At 32.8% G+C, this 12,989-nt stretch overlaps 1 protein-coding gene across 1 annotated transcript; it reads left to right on the plus strand.

Annotated features, from left to right (window-relative positions):
• The first annotated feature begins 4,007 nt into the window (after positions 1 to 4,007).
• Positions 4,008 to 12,270, plus strand: LOC114377089 (zeaxanthin epoxidase, chloroplastic-like). The gene is made up of 16 exons (XM_028335481.1): positions 4,008 to 4,809; positions 5,576 to 5,738; positions 5,901 to 5,975; positions 6,289 to 6,389; positions 6,505 to 6,620; positions 7,118 to 7,329; positions 7,795 to 7,886; positions 8,196 to 8,310; positions 8,399 to 8,502; positions 8,670 to 8,715; positions 8,841 to 8,905; positions 9,007 to 9,093; positions 10,016 to 10,070; positions 10,157 to 10,245; positions 10,334 to 10,418; positions 11,825 to 12,270. The coding sequence occupies exons 1-16, from the start codon at positions 4,292 to 4,294 to the stop codon at positions 11,903 to 11,905; spliced, it is 2,004 nt and encodes a 667-aa protein (XP_028191282.1). The 5' UTR covers positions 4,008 to 4,291; the 3' UTR covers positions 11,906 to 12,270.
• The last annotated feature ends 719 nt before the right edge of the window (positions 12,271 to 12,989 follow it).

Genomic DNA, 12,989 nt, shown 5'->3' on the forward strand with positions numbered 1-12,989 from the left:
ACTACCTGTGGGTCCTGTTTAGTACACTTCATTTCTTGTTACATTACATCTATCAATTTCTTTCTATTTTTTTATTTTTCTTTATCTCTCTTCCATTCATACATTCAAAAATAAGATGCAAGAGTATTATTACTTAATTGTTTAATCATCAACAATCAAGACACATGTTGTGGGCCGCAGAAGCCAAGACAATATAAAGTGATAAATGATAATTACAAATGTCAAAGAATGTCTTAAGAACACAAGACATTAATGCTTTTTATTAAAGGTACTAAAAGATATTATTAATGTGTTCTCATGATTTTTAATACATTTTCAGTATGATTTTCAATAAAGAGAATTATTTGTTAGCTACTTAACTGTTAACATGATAAAAATATTTCTATGCTATGTGTGTTATTACAGGAAAAACACAAGACACTATTCAAGTTGAAACAAAAAAGAAGCCAAAATAACTACCATGTATATCACTGTCTGTTGTTCATTCATCAAATCTTGTAGTTATCAGAAATATCTTCCTTTCTATAGATATTATAAATCCAAAGCATTAGAATCAGTTTTTCTTTTTGACTTTGTCACTGCAAATTAAAAGCCTTATAAATTATGGTGAGGAGTGAGGTAGCATAGCAACACGTGCAAAAATTAATATGAAGAGAACCATTCCTAGATTGTGCGAGATTATAGACTTTGGTTGTTAACTTGTTATCCAGAGCAAAGACAGTGATCCGCAAACACTTCAAAAAGAACATGTAACTAAGCAAAACACGAATTTTGAGGCTGCAAGCAACCCCTTCATTCCTTGATTGCGCTTTGTAAGGAATATGATAGTAATTACTAATTCTGGCTATAAGAAACAGGACCAACAGTTCAACAGTGTTGCAGTTTGTGGAGTTGTGACAGATCTTGAATGAAACTTGTCTTGTAGTTGGTTCCCACTGTGCAATTGACCCTATTGCTACAGAAGGTTAACCCTCTGTGCCGGATCCAGTGAATGAAAATATCACCAGACCTGCTGCACATCAAGTCAAACATTATCTGTCCTGTAATAAGAGGGGAAAAAAATGTAATTGCACTCCTCTAAAGTGAAATGAGCGAAACAACATATAGTACTTTTGACATGGTTGTGCAGCTCTTCGTGGGTAACCTTGGCAAATATGATAGCATGGTCTCCATAAGGTAAAGAGAGACTGTAGATCTATTCAATATAATTATTTTATGCTAAACTCACACAACTTATTTGATCCCTGTTTGGTTTGACTTTGAAAAATTAATTCGGGATCTGAAATTGATTTTAGATATATTTTTATATATTTGATTTCACATTGTAGAAAAATTAAAAATTATTTGCGTTGAATCCAAAATTTATAATAAATTTTATTTTTCACTTGATTTTATAATAAAATATCCAAACACAAACTTCAAAATCAATTTTGTTAACATCTATCATAATGCACACTCAGTAGTTATTTTTGGTAATAATTGTTAGGCTCAATTAACAAATAAATACAAAGTCCTTGTTGTTGTTTATTAATTGCATCACATGGTAATTGTATTAACAATTTCATAATGAGACATGCTAGGTGCACTAAGTAACATTGCTGGTGCACGCAGCAATTAGGTGAATGGGCAAAATTGTCCTTGCATTAAAAAAAAATAATTTCTTCTTTCGGAAGAACAATTTGTGTTCTACCGGAGGAACCTTCTTCTGGAAGCTTTCCGGAAGAATCTTCTTCCAGAAAAACAATTTGTGTTCTAACGGAAGAATCTTCTTCCGGGAAGAAGGTTCTTCCGGTATAATAAATTGTTCATCCGGAAGAATCTTCTTCCAGAGAAGTTATCGGAAGAAGTTTTTCCGGTAGCTTCTCCAAAAGAAGGTTCTTTTGATAGAATAAATTGTTCTACTGAAAGAACCTTCTTCTGGAATAAGAAATTATTTTTTAACATAAGGACAATTTTGCCCATTCACTTAATTGCTGGGTGCACCAACAATGTTGCTGGGTGCACCTAGCATGTCCCTTTCATAATGGTGACTCCAACCACTTCAGGGATCAGGCCCACCTTCTGTTTGTTAATATGCGAGGAGTCAAGGAACCCAGACCCACATTTTCAAGAACTTCATGCTTCACGGGACATATTTCCATAATGAAAAGGCCAGTGTTATTTGGGCAGTTACTGCTGTTTGCACTCCCTGATTTATTTATTTTTTCTTTTAAAGAAAACGCTACTTTTAAAATATTTAGCATAATTAATATAATTATATAATTTTATAAATAAATGTATAAATTTTTGGCAACAAATTTAAAAAAAGGTTTAAATACAATTTTCAGTCATTGCAATTTAGTATTTTTTTTTTGTTTTTTGTCCTTACAAAATTATTTTATTTTTGTTTTTAGTCATTGTTAATTATGTTTGTTTTGATTTTTTTTCTTAAAGTGCTTTAAATAACGTTTTCAACAGTGAATAAAACGCTATCTAAAGTGCTATATAACAAAAAATAAAATAAACATAATTTTGAAAGGACTAAACACAAAAAATATTTTTGCAAAGACAAAATGTTAAATTACAAGGACTAGCAAAGTATTTAAGCCTTAAAAAAGGCTTAAATATCTTTTTGGTTTCTATAAATTTGTTATTTTAGATATTGTAAAATGTATTTGTTTTATTTTTCATCCTTAAAGTGTTTTAGATAACATTTTTTTATTATTTAGATTACTTTTTTACAATTCAAAGTGATATCTAAAGCTTTTTAAGGATAAAAAATAAAACAAAAATATTTTGTAATGACTAGAATGAAGAAAAGAATTATAAGAACAAAAATGAATAAAACGCTAAATTGCATGAAACATATATTTAAATCTAAAAATAATAATTTTTAGCAACATTTAATAAAAAAATTAATTGTATACATTAATTACATGTAATAAATTTATTATTTTATTTATAAATTGTATTAATTAATATTCAAATGCTTTAAATTCAAATATAATCGTATATTCAATTATACAATCTATTTATTTTTAATTATCTTTTATGGTATATAATTGATCATTAAATTAATTAGTTCAATTATACAATTTCAAAAAATCTAATTATTTCTGTTTAAAATATTTATTGTTAACATAATTAAAATATATATTGGTTATAATTATTTTAAATTACTCAAATCGCACTATATATATATATATATATATATATATCAATCTTAATTACCATATCTAATATAATCATGCATTTTTATAAAAAAAAATCCTGTACTTAAAAAAGTTAAAACTAGAGAGACAATATTTACACTTTTTTTTTTGTTCATAAAACTTTTTTTGCTAAATAGACAACATTGAAACATTTGATTATAAGGAAAATCCAAAAAAAAAAAATAAGAAGGAAAATATTTAAATATGTTAAATGAATTTTGTACCTTTTTTAATTGATAAAGTTAATGCAAAATCAAATACATTTATTATGGCGACAAAATATTAATTATTTCTCAACAGTTTCCTCAATGTACATATTATTAAATTACCGCAGATCAAATTAAATCCTTGAATCATTATTAATTTCACTATAAACTATACTCCTTTCTTTTTATAATAAGTGTTATCCCAACAAATTATTTCTAAGTGTTATATTTAAATTTTTAATATAACATTAATTATTATTTTTCAGTAATATTTATAATAAATATCATTTTAGTTTTTGAATTTAATCTTAATACAATTCTTTTTTATCTATTTTATAAAATTATTATTGTCTTATGTCTATTCATTAATTCTTATTAATACGTGTAAAACAACATATACCACTTCTTTTGCGACGGGAGTAGTTGTTATTAATCAAAATGTTATGTGACAATTGACAAATAACTTGAATTATTTTAATCTGGCGGTGGGTATCGATCTATCAGATGATTGTTATGTGGGTGAGCTTATAGGATAGAGCCACCTGTACCACAATTCTGGTTCCAAAATCCAAAATCTCTGTCAAGTCATTTGAACCCAGCCAATACCAAATTGCCACTGAGTTATCCCACAAAGTGCCACATGGCTTTGCGTTTTCCATCTTTGGTGAATGCCAAACATTTTCTGTTCTGTCTCTAACCCCAAAAACGCTGCAACAAATCACCACCTTTCCCTTCCTTTTTCCCCCCCTTATTAGTGCCTGCTTCTCTTCTTTTTTATATTCATGCATATCATACGCCTTCACTTCCTCAACTTCAAGCAATGATCTAATCTTTCACTTTTTGCATTCCTTCCCTTCTCTTGTTGACTTTCTGTTGTTAGCTTTTCATCACTCAATGGCTCCTACCTTGACATGCAACTCTTTCAATCACTCAATGGCAGTTTTCTCAAAAACCCATTTCTCAATTCCCATGTTGAAAGAGCTTTCACTGGATACTTCACCTTGTGTCAGTCATGGAAGCAGAACAACAAAGCAAAGGAACACACTGATGCCAATCAAAGCATCAGTGGCAGAGGTTCCCCCTGCTGTTAGGAAAACTGTGGATGAAAATGAAGGAGGAGGGGATGGTGCCTCTCAGAAGAAGAAGCTCAGGGTACTTGTGGCTGGTGGAGGGATTGGTGGCTTGGTGTTTGCTTTGGCTGCAAAGAGGAAAGGGTTTGAAGTGGTGGTGTTTGAGAAGGATATGAGTGCTATAAGAGGGGAGGGGCAGTATAGGGGTCCAATTCAGATACAAAGCAATGCTTTGGCTGCTTTGGAAGCTATAGATTTGGAGGTTGCTGAAGAAGTTTTGAGAGTTGGTTGTATCACGGGTGATAGGATCAATGGGCTTGTGGATGGGATTTCTGGTTCTTGGTAAGTTTTAATTTGAAACTTGTACGGTTTCTTCTAATTGTTAATGTTTTGGCATGGGATACCTGACTGGTTTTAGTTTATGATTTATAGATTTGGGTACTAATAGACCATAAAAAACCAAATTATTTAGCTTCAACTTACTACTGTGTTGTGTGTTCATCCAAGCGTCTTGTTTGGTGACAATGTTGTGGTAAAACAGAAACTTTAAAATTTGACTGCATCAAATGAATGGTTGGCTTATTCAGAGGTGCCACTGCAGCACAAATTGGGATAATTATGCTATTGTTTCTAGTAAAAAACTAATACTAACATGTTTTCCAGTGGGATTGATTAAAATATTTAGTCTTTATACATTGCATGAGTCTGGTTAACATGTATTTTCTGTTTCATTTGCCACAAACTACACTTGAAAAATTTGTTCAATACTCTTTGAGATAATTCAGGGGTTTGGTGTAGTTGTGACAACCTATTAGAAGTGCTAGATAGTAAGTTCCACGCAAGAACTGAAGTAATTGCAGGCAGAATGATAAAGAAACCTCACCCGATGAGTATATTCATTTAGCGTCTTAAAAATAGGATAAAGCAGGTTGCACAATATATATGCACAGGGTTGTTCTTTTAGTGTAAAGCAGTACTATTTCTTTCTCAAATAGGAATCTTGCTTCCTAAATATTTTATATAGTTGAAGACATTTTTTAAGGTTTACTTTATGAAATTTTTAGCATGTACTATGCCTACCATGAATTGATACATAGTTTGGTATTAGGTACATCAAGTTTGATACATTCACTCCTGCAGCAGAGCGTGGGCTTCCAGTCACTAGAGTTATTAGTCGAATGGCTTTACAAGAAATTCTTGCTCATGCAGTTGGGGAAGATGTCATTATGAATGACAGTAATGTTGTTGATTTTGTTGATCATGGAGACAAGGTAATTAATTAAAGAAAGCTTTTAAGTTGAAGATTCTCCCTGTATTGCTATCATATGTATTTTTTGAAGACTTTCTTTCTTCAAGAACCTGCAATGGCAGACTAACGTGACTAAACATTGTTTGGTTTATCACTTGTGTCATCCTGCATTTCTCAATTGCAGGTAACAGTGGAGCTGGAGAATGGTCAGAAATATGATGGAGATCTATTGGTTGGAGCAGATGGGATATGGTCCAAGGTCATTTTAAATTCTCTTGGATTCCAAGCTTTTTGTTTAGCAAATTATCTTTCCCTTGAAGAAATGAATATTTACTTAACGGAGTGCATCCGTGTAATTTATAAAGTTTCTTATGGTAGAATTATCCTTCTAAAAAAAGTTGGCCATATTACATTTGATGTGTGTGTGTGCATGTGATGATGTGAATTTGTTTTTCAGCTTTGTTCTTCAAATGCTGAACTCTTTGTCATTTGGTTTGTTGAGAGCCTTTATGGTCACAAGTCATAAGTACTGTTTGTTAACATAATCTTAAATGGTATCATTCTGTGAATAGGTGAGGAAAAAGTTATTTGGCCAAACAGAAGCTACTTACTCTGGCTATACTTGTTACACTGGTATTGCAGATTTTGTGCCTGCGGACATTGAATCTGTTGGGTAAGTTGGCTGTGTTCATGTCTTGTATGCCTATTTATCCATATTTACTGGCCTTTTTTTTGTTACTACTACCTTTATCATGTTGAGAAGCTTACTTAAATTTCCCTACTGGAAGGTACCGAGTATTCTTAGGACATAAACAATACTTTGTATCTTCGGATGTTGGTGCTGGAAAGATGCAATGGTATGGATTTCACCAAGAACCTGCTGGTGGTGCTGATATCCCCAATGGTAAGTGATCTTATTGTGTTTGAGATTTGATATCTGTCAGAGCACAGCCTCTACGGATGTTAAGTATTCTTGGTGCTCCTCTTATAAACAAGGCATAATATTTGAATGAAAAAGGCTAACAACATACTCTTTAAAATATTCTTGAGACTAGAGAGTATTATTGTAAGTTCACACTGGTAATTGAACTTACAATAAAGAGTATTATTAAGAATAACTGTAAGGTATTCTTAGGAACATACAATAAAGAATACTCTCTAAAATATCTAAAATTATTAGGAATAATTTTAAGGTATTGTAAGTTCTTAGGACTCCACACTCGTAATTGAACTAATAAAGGTACTGATAAAAGTTTGATGGTCCAACTTTGGTTGAATACAGTAATTGTGGCACTGGACATATAGAAATTTGATGAGAAAAAAAGAAGAAATATATCTTTATTTTTTTCATGATTGCCTATCTTTATCATATCTAACTCTTGAATTCTTTCTACATGGCAGGAAAAAAGGAAAGATTGCTTAAGATATTCAAGGGTTGGTGTGATAACGTAATTGATTTGATACATGCCACAGAAGAAGAGGCAATTCTTCGACGAGACATATATGACAGGACGCCAACATTTACATGGGGAAAGGGCCATGTCACCTTGCTTGGTGATTCTATCCATGCCATGCAGCCAAATATGGGCCAAGGAGGATGCATGGCTATTGAGGTATAATTGATATGTTCTTACATATTTGTTGTAAAATTAGCATTTCATAAATTCTTGACAACTTACCTTGTACCATACCCAACAACTTACCCTAAAACTTCATGAGGTCTATATATTCCTTTTCATCATTTTTTTCCTGTCTATTCTTCCCCTACTCAGTGAAATATGAATTTATTTTTGTTCTAACTTCAGCAGTTTCATACATATCCAAACCTAATAAAGTTGTCCAAGTTTTCTGGGCTTAGGTATTTTAGAATTCAGACTTTTTCTTTTTCTTTATAATTGTTTAAACAACTTTTTTTTTACCACTGAAAGACATATGCAGAACTAACCCAAAAAAATGCATAAAAATGAAAATATTCCTTACTTGTGGATGAAATGGACGTCAACAAAGTTAAACTATCTATGAGACTCTCAAATGATGTGGTGAAGAGCCTTTCTAACTAACTTCTTTTTTCATTACAGGACAGTTATCAACTTGCATTAGAGTTGGACAATGCATGGCAACAAAGTATCAAATCAGGCTCTCCAATTGACATTGATTCTTCCTTAAAGAGGTAACCAAACATTCAGCTCTCAAACATGCTAATGAATGCTGAATTCGAATCTAAAGCTACCTACTTTATAACAAGTACCAAAATTTTGGAACTCATGAGAGGTAGGCAAAACACTAAGAAATGTTCATATCAAATAATATAAAAATTAATGAAGTTGGGGACTTGATATGAACAGAGAGATGCTTGCATATCTCAGCCAATAGTACAGTAGTAAATCTGACATCATTAGCAAATTGGTTATTTGATTATAAATCTTTTTTGATGACTCATATTACCTGTATCTTGCTCCCTTTCCATTGTTGCTTTAAGCTATGAGAGAGAAAGAAGATTAAGAGTTGCCATTGTTCATGGAATGGCTAGAATGGCAGCTATGATGGCTTCCACCTACAAGGCATATCTTGGTGTTGGTCTTGGGCCATTAGAGGTAGGGACTTTAGTTTTAAAAATGAGATACTGAAGAATATAGTGAAGGTGACACCTGTCCACAAATTCATGGTTGCTTTCATTTGCAGTTTTTGACCAAGTTTCGGATACCACATCCTGGAAGAGTTGGAGGAAGGTTTTTTATTGACAAGATGATGCCTTTGATGTTGAACTGGGTATTAGGTGGCAATAGGTAATGATGAAAACCCACATTTAAGATGCATGCTTTATAACTTTCATTATGAATTACTGAAGTTGTTATACCTGGCAGTATTCTTACTCCACTCATTTAAGATGCATGTTAGAAATTTGTGCAATTTTACTTCCATCATTTACATGAAAATCGGTGCTACTTTGCAGCTCCAAACTTGAAGGCAGACCAGTATGTTGCAGGCTCTCAGACAAAGTATGTTGCTCAAAATACAGTTACTTTTGCACTTTGTTACTAAGAAATGGTAACTGGTCTTTTATTGGTCATGTCTGTTAGATTTTGTTGTGATCTAGATATATTTGGTTTGATTTTTTATGAAGGCAAACGACCAGTTACACAGATGGTTTGAAGACAATGATGCACTTGAGCGTGCCATTAATGGAGAGTATGTCTATGGCCCAATATGAATGAATATCATCCTTAGGATGTTGCAATCCGTATCTATGAATCACATAACTGTTGTGTCCATCCATCTGTAATTTATAGGTGGATTTTATTACCATGTGGAGATGAAGCAGGTCCTACAAAACCTATATGTCTAACTCAAGATGAGATGAAACCCTGCATAATCGGGTACGCCTTCAGTTGCTCCCACTTACAATGTAGTTACATAATCACATATTCTGATATTGTATCTATTATGCAACACAGTAAATTCTCAAAAGTTATATGTATCACCACACAAGTTCTTCAAAAACTTTGGTCACCAACTTCGTCTTTCGAAAATCCTTTTTGTAACCATCTTAGTTCTTAAAATTTATGTTATCAAATTAGTCTATGAATTATTTAATTTAATTTTTCATCACATTAGTCTCTCGGTTTTTTTCCCCCACCACTTTAGTTCTGTATTTTTTTTTATCATTGAGGGATTAATTTGTCACAAATTAAATCTTTAAGAAACTTATATGGCAACACTTTAAATCTTCGAAAAACTAATATGCTGACTAAATTTTTTGAAGTACTCATGTGGCAACACATGTGATGTTGAAGGATTAAATTGAGGATTCGTTCTATGAAATGAATTTTAACTTAAAGAGAAAGTGTTGAGAAATCATTTGAATTTTTTTTATATTCAATTTAATGAAAATCTTAAGCACCTGTCAGATTTTGGATGTATCTTTAAAAGACAACAGAGTTCTTCTCGCTCACCAGTTATTGTTCACTGTGTTCATTCTCAATTATCACAAAATCTTTTTTTTTTGGAATAATACATAAATAAGTCCTTGAAATTACAAAATTGTCATTTTAGTGCCTGAAATTACTACATGACGGTCATTTTGGTTCCCAACATTACAAAGACGGTCATTTGAGTTCCTAAAATCGTAAATATAAGGAATAATGATTAATGTTTGTTAATTTTAGGGGAGTAGAACAAAATGTTTGTAATTTCAGAGATTAAATTAACCAGTGCTCATAATTGTAGGGACTAATTTAGTGTGTTATCCTTCTTCTTTCGCTCTCAATCCATGCTTTTGACACATTATCGTGATTGCAGGAGCATGCAGCAAAAAGATCATCCAGGCAGTTCAATTATAATACCTTTACCCCAGGTAACGAAATTTATCATGAGCTGAACTTTACTTGGTTTAACACATAATGGTCTTCAACATCATGCAACAAAGTTTCTATTTTAAAGGTTTCTCAAATGCATGCAAGAATTAACTATAAGGATGGCGCCTTCTTCTTGACTGATTTGAGGAGTCTACATGGCACCTGGATCACAGAGTAAGTAAAAGAAATGTCAGGCTAATATTTATTCTAAGTTTAAATTCTTGAAAATGTATATTTAATTTCTCTTTCATCATATTTTCAGCAATGAAGGAAGACGGTACAGGGTGCCTCCAAATTATCCTGCTCGCGTCCGTCCATCTGATGTGGTTGAGTTTGGTTCTGATAAGGTAATAGACTATCCCTATAGAAAAAATACTTTCAATATACACATATAGGACATTTTGAGTATTAAAGCTTATAAATTATAATAGGTGCCTGCTTATAAGAGGAAAGGGTAACGAAACCTTTGACTGCACTAAATACAACAAAGTTTTATACTTAGCGAAAGCTTAATCATGGTTAATTCAGGTGCCGTAGTCCTGAAAACAGCATAACATGTAAATAATTGAACGTTCTTAGGCCTCTACAAATCGATTACTGGTACAGGTTAGGTACACTTGGTTGGAAAAAAAAAATTGTATGTGGCTTGAATACGACTCAAGTAAGACTACGTGTGACTTGGGCTATACCTAGTATATGCCTTAGGGTGGCTTGACAGTTACGTATGCCTTGGGGTATAGCTAGTATTTCCTTATTCTCCCCTTTCTTTCCTCATAATCAAACACAGTGTTAATGATGGTAAATTCAGATGTAATAGTACTGGAAACAGCATGACATGTAAATAATTGAACATTCTTGTAACCTACAAACATTTAGGTTAGGCCACTACATATTAAGTACTGGTACACGTTAGGTACACTTGGGTACTTACCAGGATGATTTAAAAATAAAAAATAAAAAATTCTACTTCGCTGGGATCCTGTTTGTTAGTAAGAGTACCGAGTAATTGGAGGGTCATTGTCCTTGTATAGAGTTGAACAATGGGCTACTCACATTCTGACATGCCTAACTAAGGGTCAAAGGATCACAAGACCTTGAAACAATCTGGGGAACTATGTCTTGGGTCAGGTTCCGTGATGGTCAGGCCCATGGTTTTGGACTTTTGGGGCCTGGACTTGCCCAAGTCTGGAGGGAGATTCTGAGGTGGCCTATTGGGCCTGGATTCATATTCTGGGTCCAGATCCAGAACATTAATTTTTCTTTTTTGATCTTAAGTTTATATATTAATAATCTGAGTGGGTTGGAGAGTCAGTTTATGTGACTGCAAAAGCATACTTTAATCAAAATATATACTAAAAGAATCAGTCGGTACCTGCAAAAACAGTGTTACTGATGCATTCTTAGCTTGTGCAGAAATGTTTTACTTCCATTTGTAATTTGTTTGTTTTCCTATCACCAAGTTTCATTATCATTTGATAAGTGTTACGCATACACACCTTTTATCACTCACGATTATTTATAATAAAAGTAAATTGAATTCTTTAATCAGTGCACAAATTTCAGTAGTTAAATACTTTAACTAAAATAATTTTATGAGGCGAGTATAAAAAAAGTGTGTAAAGTAACATTTTCCTTCTCTTTATCCAACATATAAAAAGTACTACTTTCATGTTCTTGCTTGTAAATATGCGAGTTTGCTTCAAATGGTGTATTTTTACGGTGTCTAAGTATCCAAGTTATTTTCACTTTGCAGGCTTCATACCGTGTTAAGGTGACAAGATCTGCTTCAAGTGAGTCTGAAAAGGAAGGAACAAAACTTTATCAGAAAGTATGATTACGATTCTGTTCAGTCACAATTTGTCTTATAAGTTACAGAAAAGTTGTACAGCATAAAAGTCGGAGCCGTAGAGCCAACACCTCCATTCCTTTAGTGCAGGGTATAATACACTGCCAATCATTTAGGATCTGAACATTTTATACAAACTTTTGATTGTGATTAAGAGAATGGAATTACACCTACTGCTGGTTCAATAAAAGAAAATTGATTTCATGTCTCCAATCTCTTTGTATCTTTCCTTGATTTGAATCCAAGTCTTTTTACTTGAATGGCTTAGCCAAGTTCATGACAGATGTTTATAGCATGGATGGTGCTCTTATGTTGCAATCTAATTCTGTTGGCAATGTTCTCTTTTTTATCAAGAGTTGACATGAGCAAGCGTTGTATATGATTCCCATTTCCTACATCTATACTTGACAGACAAAAGGCAGACACTAGCATTTTATCATGAATGAGATGTCATTGTTTCTAGGATACTTTATTGGATAAGGAATTTCATTGTATAATGCTTTCATTTCATTGTCACACGTATGCACTATATTTCCTGTGCCAGAATAGGATCATACTGCAAAATTTGAATCAACTGGTAGGTCTATATTATTTCGAAGAGGCTGTTGAGGGAAATTATTCAGCAAACAAGGTCCAAGTTTTGTCTCTGCAGCGTGTGGCCGTATCAAGTAACGATATTCCTTTCGCAGATTCACATTCACATATTTGGGACATAATGTGAACAAATAACGTTTTTTATTGCGCTTGAATTCTAATAATGGTCAAAGGTTTTTTGTATTTTCCATGAATCATGATGCTTTCGGCTCTGTAATAGACATTCTCAGCTGGTTTCGGCTTTGTAACCAAACAAAATTTGGGTATGTCAGGTGTTGAGCCTGCGATCCGTACTCACCTCTTTAGGCCTTCCTAATCCATGGGATAGACTGAAGCTAGAAACATTTGTCCTCATCTTCGTATGTGTTATTTCACAATTCTCCTTAGACAATTATTTTTTACAATGACACATCGAGTTTTAAATTTAAGACTTTATGCAAATTATCCAAATTTTGTGTCATTAGTTTTGAATTTCTCC

Source organism: Glycine soja, chromosome 11 (genome assembly GCF_004193775.1).
Source record: "Glycine soja cultivar W05 chromosome 11, ASM419377v2, whole genome shotgun sequence".
NCBI classification, from domain to species: Eukaryota; Viridiplantae; Streptophyta; class Magnoliopsida; order Fabales; family Fabaceae; genus Glycine; species Glycine soja.